Source organism: Amyelois transitella, chromosome 15, assembly GCF_032362555.1.
Source record: "Amyelois transitella isolate CPQ chromosome 15, ilAmyTran1.1, whole genome shotgun sequence".
Lineage (NCBI taxonomy): Eukaryota > Metazoa > Arthropoda > Insecta > Lepidoptera > Pyralidae > Amyelois > Amyelois transitella.
This window is the reverse complement of record NC_083518.1, coordinates 6339017-6351555: the sequence shown is the minus strand read 5'-3', so window position 1 is coordinate 6351555 and position 12539 is coordinate 6339017. Positions and strand designations below refer to the sequence as shown.

At 34.3% G+C, this 12539-nt stretch overlaps 1 protein-coding gene across 1 annotated transcript; it reads left to right on the top strand.

Annotated features, from left to right (window-relative positions):
• The first annotated feature begins 11289 nt into the window (after nt 1–11289).
• On the top strand, nt 11290–12090 carry LOC106138058 (tyrosine-protein phosphatase non-receptor type 23). Its single transcript, XM_013339071.2, has one exon. The coding sequence runs from the start codon at nt 11290–11292 to the stop codon at nt 12088–12090; it is 801 nt and encodes a 266-aa protein (XP_013194525.2).
• The last annotated feature ends 449 nt before the right edge of the window (nt 12091–12539 follow it).

The following is a 12539-nucleotide window of genomic DNA, read 5'->3' as shown; positions in this document are numbered from 1 at the left end:
GGATAATTGGAAAGTTACGCCTCAGTAATTAGGTGTATTGTTCTACTCACATTTTTATTGATGTTAAAAGTGTTTTTTGAAAATATTGACATATTTAACGATTTAAAACGATATATCGTTTACCAATACATATTTTTATACAAAATAATATTGTAAGGCAGTAGTGCCACAAAGCCTGAAATAAATATATTATATATGAAAAATATTTAGAAGTTTTTGTTAGTTTCAAGTTGTTCTTTGCTAGAACGAAATTCCCGGAAAATGTACCATGTACCATAGTAACTCATGATTTAAATTAGCGCAATTAATTCTTCCAAATATGTAATGAATTTCAAAAATACAATAAATAAAAATACGTCTAAGCGAATTTATTTTAAAACTTGCATATCACGGAACACGCTTTTTTGAATATCTAGAACAAATTGTTTCACGTAAAGCATAAATTACCGAAAGGACAGAAAAAGCAGTAATAATATTACGTGGGCATCGCTCACTTGCCGTAGAATCAAGGATATATAAAAGTAATTTTGGTAGTCGATCGTTTAAGCAGTCGGAAAGTAAATACGCGCGGAGGCACAAGTTCAAATCAAATTACGTTGGTTTGAGTGCAAACCGATGCTCATGCGATGAGGGAAAATATCATGAACAAAACCTACATATTCGGACAACTGGATGACCATGATCCGATATGTGTTAGATTCCCCTACAAAGGTTGCGGAGGTCAAATGGCAGTCGCTCCTTGCACCCAATCCAGGAACATGGTCAAAAACTGCACCACGGGCTCCAGAGAGGGGAGAATGTAACCAGAACTAACGCGGAAGTAGAATGATTTCAGTAAAATTTTGAACTTTAATATGTAATTCTGACTGATATTCTTTTTTAAGTGGGTTGTTTGAACTCTATATAATTTGTGCGTAAAGGCCATATCGCGTGCTCCTAGCTATTAACACGACGTGTCGCAAAGAATATGGGGCTCTTATCTAACCAGCTTAAACATTTTATTATGTTTAGTGCAAATTAGTGAATTATATTATTGTACGGTTGTGATACCCATTGTGAAGAATAGGGCGGGTGACGTTTCGGTAAAGGGGAACTACCGCCCCATTTCGCTAGCAACAACCATTGCTAAGGTGTTTGACAGTGTGCTAAACTCGATTTTACAGAAGTTTGCTGATATTCACGATGCACAGTTTGGATTTCGTACCAAGCTGTCTACGGAAAGCGCAATTGTGAGTTTAAAGCACACTGTCAAATACTACACAAGTCGCAGGACGCAGGTGTATGGCTGTTTCCTTGACCTCTCGACGGCTTTTGACCTTGTGTCATACAACAAGCTCTGGAGTAAGCTGAGTGAGGGGGGTATGCCGGCGGAAATCATAAATATATTTAAATTTTGGTACGCCAATCAATCTAATGTTGTGAAGTGGGCGGGTGCATTTTCAGAGCCATATGTGTTGGAGAGCGGGGTGAGACAGGGTGGTTTAACGTCTCCCACGCTCTTTAACATATACATCAACGATCTCATCGTTGAGCTGAGCAGCATGCGTGTCGGATGTCGGTTGGATGGCGTTAATCTAAATAATATTAGTTACGCCGATGACATGGTGCTGCTTAGTCCGACGGTGGGGGGGATAAACACCCTGCTTGAAGTGTGTCAGACCTATGCCGCCAATCATGGGCTGATTTATAATGTCAGGAAAACCGAGTATATGGTCTTTGAGGCCCCCGGTAACCGCCCCAATGTCACATTGAGTATCACTCTCGGTGGAGTTGAAATAAAACGCGTGACAAAATTCAAATACCTGGGACACATTGTTACTGAGGACCTTAAAGATGATGAGGACATTGATAGAGAACGCAGGGCGCTAGCGGTGAGGGGGAATATGCTGATCCGCAGATTCTCTCGTTGTACTGAAGATGTCAAGATCACGCTGTTCAAATCATACTGTCAGAATATGTACACGGGAAGTCTGTGGGTGGGCTGTACCCAAAAGGCGATGGACGCACTGCGTGTTCTATACAATAACGTTTTCAGGATGATGCTGGGATTGCCTCGTTTCTGTAGCGCCTCAGGTATGTTCGCGGAATACCAAGTCGATAGCTTTGCGGCTATTATGCGCAAGAAGACCTCGTCGCTAATTTTTAGAATACGGGACAGTCCCAATAGCATTTTGAAGACGTTGGCAGACAGGTTCTCCTCTCCGTTGTGGGCTGTTTTTGTGAGGAGGGTGATCTGTGAAAGAAATGAGCCGATCTGATCACTCTCCATTTTATTTTATTTTATATTTTATTTTATTTTATTTTATTTTATTTTATTTTATTTTATTTTTATGTTTTAGTATTTCTTATCGTGCCATGTTACTAACAAATCTAGACTAAGTTTACTAACATTGATATGGATCCGTGGCTATCTGAAATAAACAATTTTTATTTTATTTTATTTTATTTATTGTGTGTTCAACATTATACTTTCATTTGTTATCTATTCTTGTTCCTACCAATTCTATGACTTTAAATGGTTTGCTCGGAATTCTTTGATAGCATAAACAAAATACTACTGATTACTCACATTTTTTTCAGAATGTAGGAAGTACCTGGGTGGGCTGCTTACGTACTTTCTCTTGCCGTACACTTTGGTTAAGTCAATTAAGGTAAAGGCATTACAACTCGATAATTATAAGGCCCTGATTGACTGGCATTTCAATGCACAGCGCAACCGCTAGGTTAAGAAAACTAAGAGGGGTTCCCCAAATTCCTGCATTTAACGGGATTTTTAAAACATACTAACTAAACACCCAAAACCGCAGACAAGCAGGTATCCCTGATATCAAATATTTGTTTGCCGTGACCAAATCGAAATAAAATACCCAACAAACGGCATGCAATGTGGGTACGTTATTAAAAAATGAAGCTAAAATTTTTGTATGCCAACTAAATCCCTATATCGGATGATATGTAAGCCAAAATAGGAGAATATCAATAAAGATATTCTATTTATTCTAGGTTAATATTATTTGTTTTAAAAATAAAATACATCAAAAGTAACTCATTCATTTGAGCATGACAATACCATAGATACGTCAAACTTACAACACCCTTACGTTTTTTTTATCGTTAGGTGAAAAACAATAAACCAACGCATGGTAACTAACTAATATAAGTACACAATCAGCATCATAAAATCTTATTCAAAGTAAAGCAAAACGTGTCAAGATTTCAAACGCAGGCGGTATTCCTCACGCGTCTCATTTTAATTCTAAATGAGCCTCTCGGGGTACGCCGCTGACCCCGTTCTGGCCAGCATTCTTGGAAGATGTTCATTACATAAATCGCCATGACACCACAGACTGAAGACCGGCGACCCAATGACTAGTCTTAAGCTACTCTGTAAAACAGTATTGTATGTTTTATTCATACCTTTAATTCATTTATTCATGTCAGAAATTGATTCATTACAGAAAACAAAAATATCGTGACGAATATACCTAACCAATTTTATATACCCACGGTAGCGCAGTCTAAAACAAAAATTATTTATGAAACATAAAAAAGAGGTTGCATAACTAACAAACATAAAACTAAGTCAATAACTTACCCAAGCGAAGAAAAGACTAAGTGGGTAAATTGACCAGTTGATCAAAAAAATAAACCCTTTGATAAATATAAATGAGAAAGCTCAATTCTCGAACGAAATAAATAGGCAATATTCGGAATGAAACACGAGTCCATATTACGAGTATCTGATCCCGACTCATACTGGACTAGTTAACTAGCATATAGAATAGTTTCCGTAAATAAAAGATATAAATTAACAATAACTTATGTACGGCGCTACTCAACGATCGCTTGGTAACCACGGATCATTGTAAAATGACAAAATGTCCTCAATCATAAAATATAGGTAGGCGCCTTTATACCTGTAGTATTTAAATGGTATTAATTAACAAATCACCTAACAAAATAAATATCACATTAGAAGAAAATTACATGTATGTCAAATGATGCCAAAATCAAACAAATGAAAGAACAGGATTTACTATTATAACATAACATTTCAGATATACAGTACACAAATATAAATTACATACTACTTTAAACATAATGAATGTACGAAAAATAACTCATATCATTTTTTACCATTATATAAATGCCTGGCTTTAGTTTGTGGTTTCAATGTCATCTATCAATTATCAAAGTGGATTACTATTGGAAACATTAGCAACTGGTTGAATTATTGACTCGCCTCATAACTCCTTAAACCGCACTTGCTCAGTGTACACTTAATTTATATATTGGGTAACTCCCATCGGACAAGCGAAAAATTGCCCGACAATAAACCACGATGCGATAAACGATATTTTGAGATTATCAGTGCAGATTATTTATTTTAAAATATTGTGCAGTAACGCAGTTATAGTAAGCGCGTATTGAACGATCGTTTCGTACATTAATGAGGTTTTCGTTAATAATATTCGATAAAATTATATGACGATTGCGAAGAGCAGGTAGTAGAGAGAGTGTATTATGTATAGTTATGATCTATAGACGGATAAAAGCAATTACTACTTCATGTAGTAATTCTTTCTCAGCTATATATTATTAGTTCTTTTAAAACGTTAAATCAATTCTAAACCAACGACCTAACACGAATTAATCAATATATAATAATGCAGTGGCATGGCAAGTGGGAAATGCATTCTCGGCCTAGTCCGGGAAAGGCGTGATGATTGTATCGTATAAACACTCCATAAAAAATAATACGATGCAAAAGATAGATTAGTTCAGTACTCAGTTTTGTATATTGTTTATTATTACGTGAGAAATAAATGGCACAATGAATAAATACAAGTGCTCAGAACTATTCTGATTGAAATTTTTACCGACCATGTTTTTATTTTTCTGTACAAAAAAAACCTTCCTTTTTATATTTAAAATAAGGTGTACTTTAATTACGAACTGAAAATAAAAATTGTATATTAAAAAGAAGAAAATCTACCGCTGCTCATCCAAACTTGACACCATTTCCTAAAATAACGCAAGAAAAATACCTGAAAACGTCCGTCCTTCAAGTCAGTCCTCATTTAAATTAATTGCGCTTTTAGAGTAACCAGTACATTGAATGGATAGACAATTAGGCTGCATTAGTCTTGAGGCTCGACTGAGAAAAAAGTAATTAAAAGAAATGACGATGACGGTCTGTGGACAGCTCGAGATATACCGCCCTGTTGCTATTACGTGTTTTGTTGCCTTTGTCCTTAATGACAGTATAGATACGTACGTAAGTAGAGCAATACTTTCTATACAATTTAATTGAAAAATTTCAGTCAATCTAGTTAAAAGTTCTTCTTGGCGACATTTTTTTTGTTTGTGAAAGTTTATAATCAGATCTATAAGTAAAAGATCAGCAATAACTATTGATTTTTTTTTTCGGACGGACGATTTTGTACGAGTATGTTTCGGACACTTCTCAGTGGAATGGTGGGTCTAGTTGTTTATAGTATGAAATTATATGCTTAAGATAAATATTTTTAATTCTATATATAAGTTCATTGTACGCTAGACACGTAATAAGAGCCCCAGTCGTCCGTCCTCGAAAGAAATCATAATTAATCGTTATACCCCGCCCGCCGCCTTAATAGAGAGCTCTCCGCGTTCCATGTTTTCTTAGACGTAATAAATTAATCTCTATTCGCAGTTGTTCTAGCACAAACAATAAGGGGAGTTGCTTTTCTTGTTCTTGTGTGGACTTTGTCACGGAGATAAAATTGCGTGTGTGTCCGTTCTTTAATTCAAATAATCCTATCCGACTAATACAAGAAATGCAAAAGTTTGAAAGGATGTTTGTTTATGACTTGTTAACGCAAAATCTACTAGATGGAATTTGATTAAATTAATGTTAGTTTGTATTTGTAATAATAAATTAAAAGTTAAACACCAAGCGTAGTATCATTCAGTTGGCTCCTTCACTACATGGCGACCCTGACGCGCCTGCTAGACTACAAAACACTACAGTTATACAGTAGAGGGTAAAACAAACAAAAATGGAAATTGTTGTAGCACGATTATTGCAAGTATTCTGAGATACGAAATTACACTTTTAACACAATTTTATTTCATGTTTGTCGCCATTGAAAATGTCTAACAGGTTTTGATATGTTTATTTTCGACACAAAAATGAATGTCTCACAATGAACTTTATTTTACTTAGGTCAAGGAGCTAAGAATGAAGAAAAGATTGCGTAGATTCAACAACATGCAGCTATTGTCTTACTGTTGGATATTGCATTATAGGTATTTTATACTGCTCCGATTTATATTTAAAGAATAAATCCCCAAACTGACATACTTTTGCCCCGAAGATAATATTATAAAAAATGAAACCTACAATTTCACGCAATTCACATTATTTCATCGTTCATCTATCGCGTAAGTAGCACGTAACTGCGCACTAAGAGAAACAGTTTTTAATAGAGAACCCGCTTATATACCACGGACTTATAATTGAGTTTTAAGTCTTGTACAAAATTTCTGAAGCAAAGCAACAGGCAAAGACTAGTAGTAGGTAAATATACGCGAATGTAACATTTTAGCATTGTCTGTATTGTATGTCATAAAACCACGTAAGCCTAAGTTGAGCGTTCTAAGTAATCAAGACGAAATGGTTTCCAGTGCTGGGTAAGAAGAGTATATTCGCAAAAACTTATTACGCTGAGACGTAAAATAACACTTGGTTTTATAGCAAAAGGCTTTCACGGAACTCAAATGAATCTTGTTGGTTATTCAGGTACCTGCTAGTTACAGTGTGGGTTAGAAAATCCGATACGTGACTAAGATAAAGTTGTTCGAGAATGATTCCCTAAGTTTACATATTTTATTGTTAAGGAATTTTCATTTATTTTACTTAGCAATGTGTTTATATATCTCACATTTATGTAATTATTTAAATAAACCTAGCTTTTATCTGGGATATTAATCAAAATTATCCCGCCATTTTTCGAAAATATATGTTAATTATTTGATTTTATTCAAAGAGTTGAATCATAATATGACTATGGATGACAAAAAATGACTGCCTGTCTGAAGCAATTTTTATAGAATTAACGAATCAATTTGGTACAATAATTTAATGGACCTCGAGCTTTCATAATAATGATGAGCTATGTGAAATTATTATAAGTTCTATCCGAAACGCAATGAATGTATGATAATATTGATTCATATGTGTAACAACCTTCTTCCGATTCCTGGTTGAATTTCCGTGACATTAAACATAATAATCGAAGCATTTTCAAGTTCGTTGGTGATATCAGTCAAAAAATATGTCTGTTCGTATTTCTTGATAGAAAGTTGTATACCAGCTTTAGTATCGGAAATTCTCATGTCAATTTTTTCGACCTTTCTTAATAAAAACGCATACGTAACGACATATTCCCTCGCCACTTGTTTGACGTTTACTATCTGGGAAGAAAAGTAAACTTCTCACTATGTTTGTTTAGCTGAAAATTAACTTAAAGATACTTCAGCATAACTACAAATAATTACTATGAATACATACATGTATACATATAATCACGTCTATGTCTATTACGGGGTAGATAGAGTAAACAGTCTGGAAAAGATTGAAAGGCCACATACAGCGCATGGTTGATTATTGTATGTTTGTTGTAATACTACTGATGGCAGATTTAATTGAAATAAATACTTCATGTACTTATCGCGATGACTTAAGGTAAAATATAGGATTCAAAAATTACGTTCAACTCAAAAACTAAATTCACACGAGTGATTCATACTCGCTAAAGATCAGACAGAAAATACTTATCCAAGGTTATGCAAAATATTATATAAAGGGTTTACTTCCAAATTTTTAATATTCTTTGGGATTCCGTGGCAAAAAACTGAAGCTAAAGATAGCCCTTTACAATAAAAATAACAATGAGTCTGATTTTCTTTAACTTGCCATGAACTTATTGACAAAAAAAACTGTAGCATTCTTTGCGCCGACGCAGCCTTGATTGCGGGCAGCCAGCGACCTTTACCAGACACCCATTCTTGACGTATGAGCATTCATTAGCCCATAAAATATTAATACAATAAGAAAATTGTACATATGGACAAGCTGAAAAATAAGCTTGTTTACAATTTGGACGTGGTTATAAATCTTAGATGATTTATGATAGATCTAAGTTATTAAGCTTTCCTTTATTTAAAGACGCCTACTATATAAATTAAATAATTAAAATATTTATCTTTTTGTCAAACAATAAGAAAGTTTGACAGTACCTTTCGTGTCTTCTTCCTCCTGGCTCCTTCTTTCTGGAAATGACCCCGGGGTACGCTTTCGTCTATGATCGTGGATAAGGTACCTCAGTCAACCTGAATTGGGTACCTAATCCAATTATATGAAGTCACTGCTCTCGCCTCCGCAAATAGTTGCACGAGAACTTATCCAAGCTGGTATCATGGCTACTTGGTTACAGATCCAGTTGCTTGAATGTGCAAAGAGTGTCGGTTAGTACTCAGAACCTCGTCATTGGTACACGGTCCCGCTAGTACTGGAACCAGTGAACGCTTATTCAGGTATCTGAACAATTTGGCCAACGATGCTCTCAAGTTAATAAAGACAAGAATCGCACCTTAAACCAGAGTTTTCAAGGTTAAGATTCCATTGCTCTAATGTTATTTATTTATATAATGAAATTAATACTTGCTGGTCATTATCATTTAATTTGTACTGAGTTACATTGTGCCACTTACATAAGTTATTACTTAAGCAAGGTCAATCTCCACGTGCATGTTTTGCATCGGCATTGTTAGTCCTAGACCATACCTAAAGTAGTATGAGGATAAACTGTAGTTTTCGTGAGTATTTCTATATTGATTTAAGTAAGGAGTAGGTACCTTCAATCGATTAGCCTGCATGAAACGATTGATAGTGTACGAAGCAAAAATAATGTTCAACTTATTTGTTAACATAATACCGTTTCTATTTGTGAGGACCCATAATTGGCTTCAGTGTAACTATTCTTATTTACTATTATGTTGTTGTTTGTTGCTGTTGGTCTTCCTAAGATAATAAAATAAAATAAAATAAAATAAAATAAAATAAAATAAAATAAAATAAAATAAAATAAAATAAAATAAAATAAAATAAAATAAAATAAAATAAAATAAAATAAAATAAAATAAAATAAAATAAAATAAAATAAAATAAAATAAAATAAAATAAAATAAAATAAAATAAAATAAAATAAAATAAAATAAAATAAAATAAAATAAAATAAAATAAAATAAAATAAAATAAAATAAAATAAAATAAAATAAAATAAAATAAAATAAAATAAAATAAAATAAAATAAAATAAAATAAAATAAAATAAAATAAAATAAAATAAAATAAAATAAAATAAAATAAAATAAAATAAAATAAAATAAAATAAAATAAAATAAAATAAAATAAAATAAAATAAAATAAAATAAAATAAAATAAAATAAAATAAAATAAAATAAAATAAAATAAAATAAAATAAAATAAAATAAAATAAAATAAAATAAAATAAAATAAAATAAAATAAAATAAAATAAAATAAAATAAAATAAAATAAAATAAAATAAAATAAAATAAAATAAAATAAAATAAAATAAAATAAAATAAAATAAAATAAAATAAAATAAAATAAAATAAAATAAAATAAAATAAAATAAAATAAAATAAATAATTATGCGGTGATCGAGGCACAGAATAAAAATTAAAGTATCTGTCTTCAATCCGGGAAAGGGGCCAGATGGTATATATGACTCTATTATAACCTATACTTAAACCTATATAGTAAAAAAGCTTATACTTTAGAACAACCTGTAGGTTATAAACATACCTCCAGCTATTCCCAAATAAGTCTATCCCTGTACCAAATTCTTTAACATTTAGATTCAATGCTTAAGGATAGACAGTCCATGAAACTTTCTTTCCAAATAGCAAATAAACAATATTTTATTTTGCGTTTTGTGATGCTCATTTCAAAACATTTGCTTACTTCAATTAATTTAAATAAAATATCCCACGGATTGAAACTTTATGTCACAGAACATATCGAACAATAAACCACGTGTGATTCAATCGCTTTGCATTGCATTACTTGCTAATGAAGGCATTAGGAAACAAAATGAAACTACAAAATGATAAGAACAGAGAAAAAGCTTCTTCAAAATGCAATAAAAAGTCTTGTCACTTACACTGTCACTGGCAAGGTTAATGATCAATTTGAAAGACAATTTTTTGTCCTTATCAATTTTGCTGATATAATTTCACATATTTAAAAAAAATTTTTTGGATAAGAGAATATACATTGTTTAACTGACTGATGTATCAACGCCCAGCCCAAACATTGGCTAGAGATTAGACATTTGGCATGTAGTTTCCTTTTGTGAGTAAGGGATACACAAAGAGCAGATTTTACGTTTTACGCAAGCGAAGCAGCGAGCGTACTTTGGTCAAATATAATTAAGCATCTCATTTATAATATACATATGTCTTCTGTAATTAATTTATTTAGTTTAAAAACGACTACTTCTAAGAACTCGCTATTTTATATCAAAGCAGTGTATAAAGAAATGGAGATAATACCAGTAAATTAACTTACAAGAAATATCGCGTGGGAACCGCACGCAATGTGTAGATAACAGGATTACAAGTAGTATTACAGTAGTAATCTAACGACAACAAAAGAATTCACACTCATGTCGCATACTAAGTTACTGCTTAAGTTTCTCATAAAATGATGCGACACAGTTAGTAATGAGTAATGAAATAGTTACTAATTGCAAAATTTTAATTGTTACATTGTTCAAACAGCATAATTTTTCCAACGATTTGATGATTTGATTGTGAAGAAATATTATTCTAATAGTACCTACATGGTATTTTAACATTATACTCTTCATGACTTATTAAAATTTTAATGACTTATCAAAACCAACAACTACAGTGCTTAAAAATGATCTGATCCATGAACACATGCTCTACTTCCTTCATCATTAAAATTCATTTTATTTATTCATCTTTGATCTCGATCCTATCAAAGGACGACACCTGCACTCGTCACTGAATGTCACTTCCTCGATCACTCCTCATATATCCCGAGTATTATGAACTATGTACAATTCGCGGTCGAGCCCGCAGGCCCTTCCAATACCCGCCAAGGCCTCTACTGTCCGTATAAAATGAGTTCACCCGCCCGCAACGACACACTTTGTTACTTTCACGCGGGCAGTGCACATTTTCAAAAGCAAAATGTACAGGCTCGCTATTATTTCCTTTGTGATCGCGATCGCGACGTGCCAAAACCAGGAGGGCGCCAGACGTGTCCCTAAATATGCCGGAGACCCAAAAACGGCCGCCATCGTTCAGGAAGCACGCTACCTCAACGGAAATGGAGCTTTCGGAGCCGCCTACCAACAGGAGGACGGCATCGACTTCAAAGAAGAAACCGACGCTGACGGTAACCGGAGGGGGAGCTACTCCTACATCGACCCCACTGGACAAAGAAAAACAGTGAACTATATCGCCGGAAAGAACGGATTCCAAGCCATCGGTGATCACATTCCTACCGCTCCCCAACCCGTCGCGCCCACTCCTGGTTACACGCCCGACCCGCGATACAACTCTCCGGATTACAAAGCGAACCAGTACACTGCACCTCAACAATATACGGCACCTGCTCCCGTTCGCAATTATGGAGGAAAACCTAATGAAGATGATGGACAGTACCACCCGGAGTTATACGAGCAGGAGAACTACGTCGCGCCTCAGCAGCAATACCAACCGCAACCACAGTATCAGCCCCAACCCCAGCCTCAGTACCAGCCTCAGCCACAGCCCCAGCCTCAGTACCAACCCAACAACATCTACCCTGGAGTGCAACAAGCACAATACAGTGGAGTTCAATCTCAACAATACACCGCGCCGCAACCAGTGGCCCGCCAACAGTACTACGACGCCACAACGCCCCCTCCGTCCCGTTTCTTCCCTCCAGGCAAATTTAGCCTGAACAGAGCGCCTGACGGTTACACCTACTCTTTCCACAAAGTTTAAGTCAATAGTATAAGGGCCCGGCGATTTGTAAAGGCCGTAAAACATCAAAAAAACGCATCAATTAGCAATTCGCCGAGTCACCGAGGCGGCCGCGATGCGTTCTCGGTCGCAAAGCATTTCTTATTTGTTGTTCGCTGTGATATTGTGAGTTAATGGACAGGTATACATGTGTTGAACGTTTTTGTTACTATGTTGAGGAGGGTCTGCGGTTCGAAGTTATTTGACGAAACTTGTAAATAAATTTAGAATTAGCTAATAAATTTTAAGTCCAATCAATGGAATTAAAGTACAGATGTATATTTATTACGACCCCGATTAATTGATAAGTAAAAAAATATCACCCAATAAAATAGGCGTAAATGTCAATGTAGTTAAAAAAACTTGCGCCAGATTACTTCCTGCTTGTCATGAATGCTGCAAGGTGTGGGCTGCGTCCGCATTCTGCAACT

Excerpts from the sequence above, each read along its gene's own strand:
- LOC106138058 (XM_013339071.2), top strand. The coding sequence starts at position 11,290 with ATGTACAGGCTCGCTATTATTTCCTTTGTGATCGCGATCGCGACGTGC.